The sequence below is a fragment of the Zea mays genome, chromosome 1, assembly GCF_902167145.1.
Source record: "Zea mays cultivar B73 chromosome 1, Zm-B73-REFERENCE-NAM-5.0, whole genome shotgun sequence".
Lineage (NCBI taxonomy): Eukaryota > Viridiplantae > Streptophyta > Magnoliopsida > Poales > Poaceae > Zea > Zea mays.
The window spans coordinates 52,603,678-52,614,075 of NC_050096.1; the positions used below are offsets into that span (position 1 = coordinate 52,603,678).

General features: G+C 44.9%; 1 protein-coding gene across 3 annotated transcripts; it reads left to right on the forward strand.

The window, feature by feature from the left end:
- The first annotated feature begins 596 nt into the window (after positions 1-596).
- LOC100278566 (uncharacterized) lies at positions 597-9,849 on the forward strand. Of its 3 annotated transcripts, none has more exons than NM_001151802.2 (9): positions 597-940; positions 7,285-7,460; positions 7,536-7,640; positions 7,743-7,799; positions 7,900-7,980; positions 8,619-8,653; positions 8,759-8,848; positions 8,945-9,101; positions 9,322-9,846. In NM_001151802.2, the coding sequence occupies exons 1-9, from the start codon at positions 805-807 to the stop codon at positions 9,445-9,447; spliced, it is 963 nt and encodes a 320-aa protein (NP_001145274.2). In that variant the 5' UTR covers positions 597-804; the 3' UTR covers positions 9,448-9,846. The 3 variants fall into 3 exon arrangements, with proteins under 3 accessions (NP_001145274.2, XP_035821816.1, XP_035821815.1); XM_035965923.1 differs by having other exon boundaries at positions 645-940; positions 7,308-7,460; positions 9,322-9,849; XM_035965922.1 differs by having other exon boundaries at positions 646-940; positions 1,304-7,460; positions 9,322-9,849.
- Positions 9,850-10,398: the final 549 nt, after the last annotated feature.

Genomic DNA, 10,398 nt, shown 5'->3' on the forward strand with positions numbered 1-10,398 from the left:
AGCCAAATCCAAATATAGTATTAGAAGGGCATACTTGAAGCACGTCATTAGGTCAGGTCGCGTGCTTGAAGCAGCCTACGTGAGTGAAGGCTTATCTCTTTTGTAGATTAGTTACTGCATTACTGGGAGTGGGACCTTAAACCTAAACGCACGGTATAAGTGTGATTTGACAACCAAGCTTAGGTCTATTTGGTACATTTTTTTCTTGAGAATCTATATTCTTGATCTTGTTGTCATGAGAATCTGAATATCACAGGTTTAGGTTTGTAGGAAGATGGAGTCACCAACATTGATTTGAGACCATGCTTAGATGCATTTCTCCCTCCCCTAGGAATCTAGATTCGTGAATAATCTAAGTTTCACGAGAATTTGGATATCGTGGGGTTTACGTTTGGAGTTGGAGGAGGAGGAAGAAGAAGAATGAATCGCGAACTATACGTTCACATTGATTTGAGGGATTTTCAATTCTCACAAGTGAAGCTTTTGGATGTGAGAATACGTTTCTGACGGTTAGAATCTAGCCAGAAACCGATCCAAAGCCTCATAGCACACTGAAATGAATCGTTATGTAAGGACTCCTTTTTCTGTAACCATACAAGATGAATGTTTAACTGGAACTAGCGAGTGTGATAAAATGTTCCTTATCGGCGGAAGGGGCAGATATTTTTCGGTTCTGTGACGGCTTTCCGAGTTTGGTGGATTGTGTCGAGAGAGTCAGAGAGGGACACCAAAGCCGGCTACGGCCAGTCCCCAGTCAGCCTAGCTTCGCTCGCTGTTCGTTCGTCCTGATAGCTTGAAACCGCCATGGCCATGGGGCTCCCCGGCCACCGCTGCTGCCGCCTTCCCGCTCTCGGGTCGGTCACTCCACTCTGTCCCGCCCTCGCTCGCAGGCCCCTCCCGCGGACCTCGGATCTCCGCTACTCCTCCCTCGAAGCCCAAGGTATTCTTACCCACCTTTGCTTCATAATCTCCTGCGTTTTCGATTTTCTTCTACCTCTTCGTTGCTGGGGTACCGAATGCCTAGCGCTTAAACGACCAGTACAAATTTCGTGTTTTTTTTGTTGGTATTGAACTATCGATCATTTAACCTGCTGCTAACTGTTGAACAATTAGACAAATTCCAAATTAAATTCCGAATATAAATCATGACCAAATCAGAAGAACTGAAATAAAAGCCAAATCAGATGATGCGTACTGATTAGACTTACTGATTGTTGGCGCGCGCCAGGATCAGCTGGGTCAGATCACGAGCAGTCGCGTGAAGACGCTTCCCAAAAACCTTATTCGCCCTCTCCCGGTGCAGGATCTAGAAGACGAAGGGTTCCGGAGACCTGCTCTCCTGATCGCAGATGCACCTCTGCGGTCGGGACGAAGGGAACTAAAAGACGGCTCAGCTATGAAGAGAGGCGAAAGCGAACTGGGATCTGGGATGAATTGGAGGCTGGCTGCCGGGCTCCTTTTATAGGGCCGAGTCCGCGACCCCGTGCTTATCCACCCACGAAAATCTCGCAATCAGTTGAGATTTTGTAGCGATCGGTTAGGATAAGCGTAACAGCCAAGAAACCAAAAAATCAAACGGCAAAAGGTAGTCGCGCCCCCGCAAGGCGAGGGGCCGGATTTCGGCGGACCATTCACGCGCATGTCGTGCGCCCGCGCCCTTCGCCCCGCCCCGCCCCGGCCAGGCCAGGCCAGGCCAGGCGAGGCGAGGCGAGGCGAGCGAGCGCGCGCGCGCGTGTGGCTCTCCACACTCTCTCCTCTCATCCATGACTTGGTGAGTGAGTGTGGCTTCCATATTTAAGTTAGCTCTACTCCACAAGAGCTAGCAATATGGTGCTATTGGTTCCACCTATCCCTTTGCCATCCACTTATATGGGCTTTTGAGATTTTCCTGGGATTTATTTGAATAACTTAATTGGGCCAAGCCCATAAATCCTAACAATCCCCCACCAGATCTCAAATGCCCATCTGCAGTTTTCGCCACTGTTCACTACTGTTTAATATACTAGTTTTTCAGCAGAGACTGTTAAGTTGAACTTCCGCCTAGAACTCCAAGTTACACCAACCCACAACTTGGACAATGGACTATGCCTTGAATTGCAAGTTTTGCGTGAATGGGTTTCACTTGAAGTCATGACCAGTACTTGGCTACCAGTAGTCCCCTTCTCGGGTGGAGCATATACGTCGTACTCCAAGGTCTCTTCATGAGTTTACTAGAGATCACCCAAATCTCATAGACTGCGACGTTAGACAGTCTAACTCATATAGGTGTGTTTTTTCAAAGAATGTTCTGCAGGACAACATCTTCGCTAATACAAGCCAACAGAACACATTAAGGCACAAAGCCAACCTGCCTTACAGCATTTGAGAGTATTGCATCTTTACTTAGAGAGGGTCAAAAGTTACTCTCCTCAGTTCACCAATGGCTTGTTCTTCCCAGGACCTAATTCACGGGATCTCCGATCACATAGACTGGGTTTCCACCATGGCAACTTTATTCGGGTCTCATACCCATCTCTCTCGATGCGATTTCTATCACATTACGTGGTAGTCCCTTGGTAAAAGGATCTGCCAGATTTTTATCTGTTGAAATATAAGTCACACTTATAACTCCGGAGTTTCTCAACTTTCTGACAGACTTCAATCGTCTTTTGACATGTCTTGATGACTTTCCATTATCCTTAGAACTCGTCACTTTAGCAATCACTGTCTGATTGTCACAGTTCATAAGGATAGCTGGTATTGGTTTCTCAACCACCGGCAAGTCCATCAAGAGTTCACGCAACCATTCTGCCTCAACGGTTGCTGTGTCAAGTGCAGCTAGCTCGGCTTCCATGGTTGACCTCGTCAAAATGGTCTGCTTGCATGACCTCCATGATACCGCACCTCCACCAATAGTAAAGACATAACCACTGGTGGCATAAAGCTCGTCTGCATCAGATATCCAGTTTGAATCACTATATCCTTCAAGTACTGCATGCTGACCAGAATAGTGAATTCCATAACTCATTGTACCTTGCAGGTAGCGCATAACCCGCCCAAGTGCATGCCAATGATCAGTCCCGGGGTTTGACATGAACCTACTCAATTTGCTCACAGCAAACGAGATATCGGGCCTTGTTGCACCAGCAAGATACATGAGTGAACCGACAATCTGAGAGTATCTCAATTGGTCTAAACCAATTCTCTTGTTCTTTCGCAGTGTCACACTGGGATCATAAGGTGTTGGAGAAGGTTTGCACTCAGAGAAGCCAAATCGCTTCAAAACCTTTTCAACATAGTGAGATTGCGAGAGAGTAATCCCACCATCTGCCTTAATCAGCTTGATGTTTAGAATCACATCAGCTTCTCCCAGATCTTTCATATCAAAACTCTTTGATAGAAAAGACTTGACTTCATTGATCACATCAATGTTTGTGCCAAATATCAATATATCATCAACATATAAGCACAATATAACTCCTTCGCCCCCACCACAGCGATAATATACACACCTGTCTGCCTCATTAATGGCAAAGCCTGCAGACGTTAGAGTAGTGTCAAACTTCTCATGCCACTGCTTTGGTGCTTGCTTCAGACCATACAAAGATTTCAATAACTTGCACACCTTGCTTTCTTGACCCTTTACTACAAATCCATCAGGCTGTTCCATATAGATTTCCTCGTCCAGCTCTCCATTAAGAAAAGCTGTCTTTACATCCATCTGATGAACAAGGAGACCATACGAGGCAGCCAAAGAAAGTAGTACTCGAATAGTGGTCATTCTAGCAACAGGTGAGTAAGTATCAAAGAAGTCTTCTCCTTCTTTCTGAGTATAGCCTTTAGCCACAAGCCTAGCCTTGTACTTTTCAATTGTACCATCAGGCTTGAGCTTCTTTTTAAACACCCACTTACAACCCACGGGTTTGCATCCATAGGGTCGATCAGTGACTTCCCACGTACCATTTGAAAGAATAGAGTCCATCTCATTATGAACTGCTTCTTTCCAATTATCTGCATCTGGAGATGCAAATGCTTCTGCAATGGTAGTAGGAGTATCGTCCACAAGGTACACAATGAAATCATTACCAAAGGATTTTTCAACCCTTTGTCTCTTGCTCCTTTTAGGAGCATCATTGTCATCCTCCTCTAGGACAATTTCATGTGGTTGTTCAAAACTCTCAATAGGTGTATTATGTTCAGGAATTATCTCAGAAGAGTATCTAGAATTGCTATGAATGTCTTTCATTGGAAATATATGCTCAAAGAAAGTAGCATCACGTGATTCCATAATAGTATCAACATACACATCAGGAACTTCAGATTTAACTACTAAAAATCTATATGCTATGCTACACGAAGCATATCCAAGAAAGACACAATCCACTGTCCTTGGACCAAGCTTGCGCTTTTTATTAATTGGTACATTGACTTTCGCCATGCACCCCCAAGTGCGCAAGTATGAAAGTGATGGTTTTCTCCCAACCCACTTCTCATAAGGGGTTTTCTCTTCTTTGCCCATAGGAATTCTATTCAGAACATGACATGAAGTCAGGACTGCCTCCCCCCACCATGCCTTAGATAAACCACAAGTGTCTAACATGGCATTCACCAGGTCAGTCAACGTACGGTTTTTCCTTTCAGCAATCCCGTTTGACTCGGGTGAATAGGGAGGAGTCCTCTCATGAATAATGCCATGTTCTGCACAGAAATCATCAAAGACTTTGGGAAAGAACTCGCCACCACGATCTGATCTAAGACGTTTGATCTTTCTCTCTAGTTGGTTTTCAACCTCAGCCTTATAGATTTTAAAGTAGTCTAAAGCCTCATCTTTAGTTTTTAGCAAGTATACATAGCAAAATCTAGACGCATCATCAATCAATGTCATGAAGTATCTCTTACCACCTTTTGTCAACACACCATTCATCTCACAAAGATCAGAATGTATGAGTTCTAGTGGTGCCAGGTGTCTCTCCTCAGCAGCCTTATGAGGCTTTCGAGGTTGCTTCGACTGCACACAACTATGGCACTTAGAACCTTTGACTATGGTGATATTCGGAATTAAACTCATGGTTGCAAGCCGAGACATAGAGCCAAAATTAATATGACACAAACGAGAATGCCAAATACTCGCAAGATCATCAACATTAGCACAAATATGGTTCACAGACTTATTATTGAAATCTAACAAAGAAAAGCGGAACAAGCCTCCGCAATCATAGCCTTTACCAATAAATTGTCCAGACTTGGACACAACTAATTTATTGGACTCTAAAACTACCTTGAACCCATCTCTACATAGAAGGGTTCCGCTAACGAGATTCTTGTGTATAGAAGGGACATGATGCACGTTCTTCAGCTGCACGATCTTTCCCGAAGTAAACTTCAGATCCACCGTGCCAGTGCCATGAACAGAAGCATGTGACCCATTCCCCATTAGCACGGAAGAATCCCGGGCGCCCTGATAAGAAGAGAACAAGTTGATGTCAGAACACACATGAACATTAGCACCAGTATCAAGCCACCAGCTAGGTGATTGAAATACTGAGAAGATGAAAGGTAAATTACCATACCCTTTGTCTTCCTCATTGCTAGCGACCACTGTGTTGACATTGCCCTTTTTGCCACGGCGATCCGCTCGATCGGGACAATCCTTGGCAAAATGACCCGCCTCGCCACATGCGAAACATGTCAATTCAGCCTTGTTCTTCTTCTTCTTGAAGTTGGTAGTTTTGTTGGGCTTGTTAGATTTTGGCTTTCCTTTGCCCTTGTTGTGGTTCTTCTGAACCATGTTGGCGCTGGAGTGGCCCTCGCCTCCTTTAGATCCCGTGTCCTTAGCCCGAGCTTTCTCCTCAACATCCAGAGACGCTATCAGATTTTCAACTGATATCTCCTGTCTCTTATGTTTCAGAGCTGTGGCGAAGTTCCTCCATGTAGAAGGCAACTTTGCAATAATGCATCCGGCCACAAATCGGTCAGGAAGGACTATCTTAAGGTGGTCGAGCTCCTTGGCTATACACTGTATTTCATGAGCTTGCTCTACAATAGAGCGATTATCAACCATCTTATAATCATGAAAGCTCTCCATGATATACAGGTCACTGCCAGCATCTGATGCACCATACTTAGTAGTAAGTGCATCCCACAACTGTTTCCCGTCTGTGTACTGCATATTCGCATCAACGAGACGGTCAACAAGGGCGCTAAGAACGGCTCCCGTGAACATAGTATTGGCATGGTCGTACTCTTTCTCCTGTTCAGGAGTCAGTGGACCCTCAGGTCTGCCTTTACTAACATGGAAGACATTCATAGCAGTAAGCCAGAGCGTGGCCTTGACTTGCCATCTCTTAAAGTGCATACCATTAAACTTTTCTGGCTTCAGCGCGTCGGCAAAAGCAGCCATAGAAAAACTAGGAAATTGTCTACAATAAGGTTTTTGGATTGTTGAACAATTAGACAAATTCCAAATTAAATTCCGAATATAAATCATGACCAAATCAGAAGAACTGAAATAAAAGCCAAATCAGATGATGCGTACTGATTAGACTTACTGATTGTTGGCGCGCGCCAGGATCAGCTGGGTCGACGAGGTCAGCAGATCACGAGCAGTCGCGTGAAGACGCTTCCCAAAAACCTTATTCGCCCTCTCCCGGTGCAGGATCTAGAAGACGAAGGGTTCCGGAGACCTGCTCTCCTGATCGCAGATGCACCTCTGCGGTCGGGACGAAGGGAACTAAAAGGCGGCTCAGCTATGAAGAGAGGCGAAAGCGAACTGGGATCTGGGATGAATTGGAGGCTGGCTGCCGGGCTCCTTTTATAGGGCCGAGTCCGCGACCCCGTGCTTATCCACCCACGAAAATCTCGCAATCAGTTGAGATTTTGTAGCGATCGGTTAGGATAAGCGTAACAGCCAAGAAACCAAAAAATCAAACGGCAAAAGGTAGCCGCGCCCCCGCAAGGCGAGGGGCCGGATTTCGGCGGACCATTCACGCGCATGTCGTGCGCCCGCGCCCTTCGCCCCGCCCCGCCCCGCCCAGGCCAGGCCAGGCCAGGCCAGGCCAGGCCAGGCGAGGCGAGGCGAGCGAGCGCGCGCGCGTGTGGCTCTCCACACTCTCTCCTCTCATCCATGACTTGGTGAGTGAGTGTGGCTTCCATATTTAAGTTAGCTCTACTCCACAAGAGCTAGCAATATGGTGCTATTGGTTCCACCTATCCCTTTGCCATCCACTTATATGGGCTTTTGAGATTTTCCTGGGATTTATTTGAATAACTTAATTGGGCCAAGCCCATAAATCCTAACACTAACAGCTGGGGACACTATTGGGGAGGAGGTCCTGCGCATGTTCCTTGAGGAGAGGCAACTGCACGGCGATTTCGTCACCAAGATCTCTGACATGGTCTGGAGGAGGAATGGCGGCAATGTTGATGCGGTTGAGGCGACCACAGACCAAGGCAATGCTGTAGATGTTGCTCAGCCTGAAGACGTGAGTTCTGCTAGTCATGATGTCTGTATTTTCGACTTTAATAACAAAGATTAACCGATCGAATTTGGGATGTAGGTGCGGGAAGATGTTGTGGACGACGGAATGTTGAGACTAGCGGCAACCAGAGGTTGGGTGCCCGGTGACAGCAGCCCTCCTTTGAGCAAGAGGCTTTCAGCTAAGGTGTGACATCCTTGCTGTTCACTGCCCACTGTTCAGGATCGTGAGGATGCTATTGCAATAGTAGCTGATGGAGAAATGGAAATGATTTTCAAATGATGACAGGATTGGCAGAATGAGAGAGACAAAAGGAAGGAGCTGAATCTTTTGAAATATGAAGCAGTATGATTCCTTTCCGGCGTTCTTTTTTCCCCCATTTTCTATGCATTGCTTAGAAGTGTAATTACATTTTCACCTACTAATACCCTCGTTTTTCTTGCAGCTCAAGGATGAATTGCTGCTCTTGACCACAGGGATTGGAGCAGCATGTAGTTTATACTGTCTCCTGGTTTTCTCTCTCGAGGTACGTCCTCATATCAAAAGAAAGAAACATAACTTAAATGTTTCCGTGTCTAATCTAAAACTCTTGTAGCAACTGATGTTTACCCACAAAACAACAGCTTGGTTGCCTGGATAATAAAATGCATTACCATAAATATGTTCCTGCATAATTGGCTGAACTGGGTTATATCAGCAATTAAGTGTCCATAAAGGGTAGAACTAGTGCCAGAGGCTCCTACATAAGTAGGGTCTGATGAAAGAATAAATCGAAGCAAGTATTCTCCGTAAATTTGGAGAGACTGCTTCAAACCGTGACCTGGTGATCAACTTTCACTATTGCACCAAGTCCACCCTTTGCAGTGCCCATAGTTTGTCATTTATGCATTCTGGACCTTGCATCATATTTGTTAGTTTTTGATTCATGATTAGAGCGCACCAAACATACAGCCTGATGTATGTATTTTTTTCTTGTATCAAGTGTTCTTTGGTAAGTGATTTATTAATCATCTCATCATTAATTGGACATCCAGACACCTAGCGAAGACCATCAGGTCTGCCTTTTCTTTAAAAATATTTAATGTTAGTGAACATAAAATAATTTAAAGGTGCCTAAATGTGAGTAACTAATGTGATTAAATCATCAATTTTCTTATCGAACAGACTGCTGTCAGTTATGCTTTGGGGGTTGGTTTCAGGTAAGCAAGCCCTTCACAGCTTAGGAGTTTTTTTGCTCATGATTTCAGCTGAAGTTTTAACAAGTGCTTTAAGTATTCTGAAACTTGTTGCTCCATGTGGAATAGCTGCTTGTATCTTCAACTTCTGTGTCAACATGCTGATAACCTATCAAAGCAAGATATTCCACAAGTTTTTCTAAAGAAGAAAGTGAAGAAGTAGGTTTCAAGATTCCACCTGCAGTCTGTATCCCATTGTTTGATTCCTCACATTTTGATTGTTTAAATAAATATGCCTATTTACGCAAATGCTAGAATTGGCATTACAAGTGAAGATTTGAAGAATACAATAGAGAAGACATTGGGTGGTGGAAGAGTAGCTCTTTCATCCCCAAGGCTTGTGATTCCTGCCGTGATTTTTGGATTGTCAGCTTTATCAGACCACTTCAAAAATAGTTTTTTCAGTTTTGAGGTGAGAGCACCACTCTGCTACTGTCCAGATGTCATTTAATTGGCATATTATGCCCGTATATGTCGTCACGTTATGAACACACATTTCAGAACTCGTTTCTCCTATTATAATAACTATGCTTATTATATTCTAATATGAAGAGCTGTTATAATAAATACCTTAGTCTAGATTATATTCTTCCACACATATTTCCTGAATGACTAACTGTCTTTAAATGCAGGTTCTTCCAGGGATGATGGGTTTCCTCGCATACAAGGCTGCAGCTTTGGTTCAGGTCTACAGAGATAACGAGGATCTCCGCTTGATACTTCCTGAGGAAGAGGATGCTGACAGTGAAAGCACTTGATGCATACAAATTAGAGATTATGTTAACCTGTTGATAAAAACAGAACGGTCTGATTTACTGAGTCATGCTTCAGTTCTGAAAAAAAATCTCTTAAGGATATCCTAAAATTCGTTTGCTTGAACAGCCTAGTGCCAGGAGTCCAGGACAGCTCACTACTATTAAAATGAGATGTAAAATTACCTGATAATGTCATAATTTTTCACAAACCAAACAACTTCAACTCGTCATAGCAAGGCTTCTGATTGTTAACCCAGACAAGAGAGTTTTTTTTTACTATTATGATACTCATAAGAAGTGGCTTCTCTACAATAGTATCAATAGATTGGAATTCTCTATAATGATATTTGTAAGCGAGGAACTTCTCCAAAACGGTATTTCACCAATACTTATTGTATTTTCTTATTTTCTTTTCTACCATCTAAAACGAGCACAATTCCTATAGTTTTATTGGTGCACACTCAAGATAATTGCTCCTGTATGCCTCGCAAAGATGGAGGTGCTTATTACAATAGACGTGCTTAGGTCCTGATGCTAGTGGCCAACGGCGAGATGGTGCTCATGATCATAGACACTGTGGTCGTCGTCGCGCGCCACAGGACGAGGGTCGTCGCTGACGTGCTGCTGCACGACGTCGTGGCGTCGTGCCGGCAAGTCGTCGTCTGCTCTGCAGCCTCTGCTCCTCGGACGCCACGACGCAGGTGCTGGAGCCTCACGGGCCCATCTGGGGCATGATGGTGATGACGTGTGCGTCCATGACAGGCCCTAGCGAGTGCGGGAGTAGGGTGGTGATGGACGGAACCTGGCCAGTGGCCACAACCACGAGCAAGAGCACCGGGGCCATGGAGTCCGCACTAGCCATCGTGGAGAAGCTGCTCGTGCCACCTCGACCACTCCCAGCGAGGCTGCCGGCGAAGAGGAAGCCCATGCTCTTCGCGAGTTTTTTCTCTACTC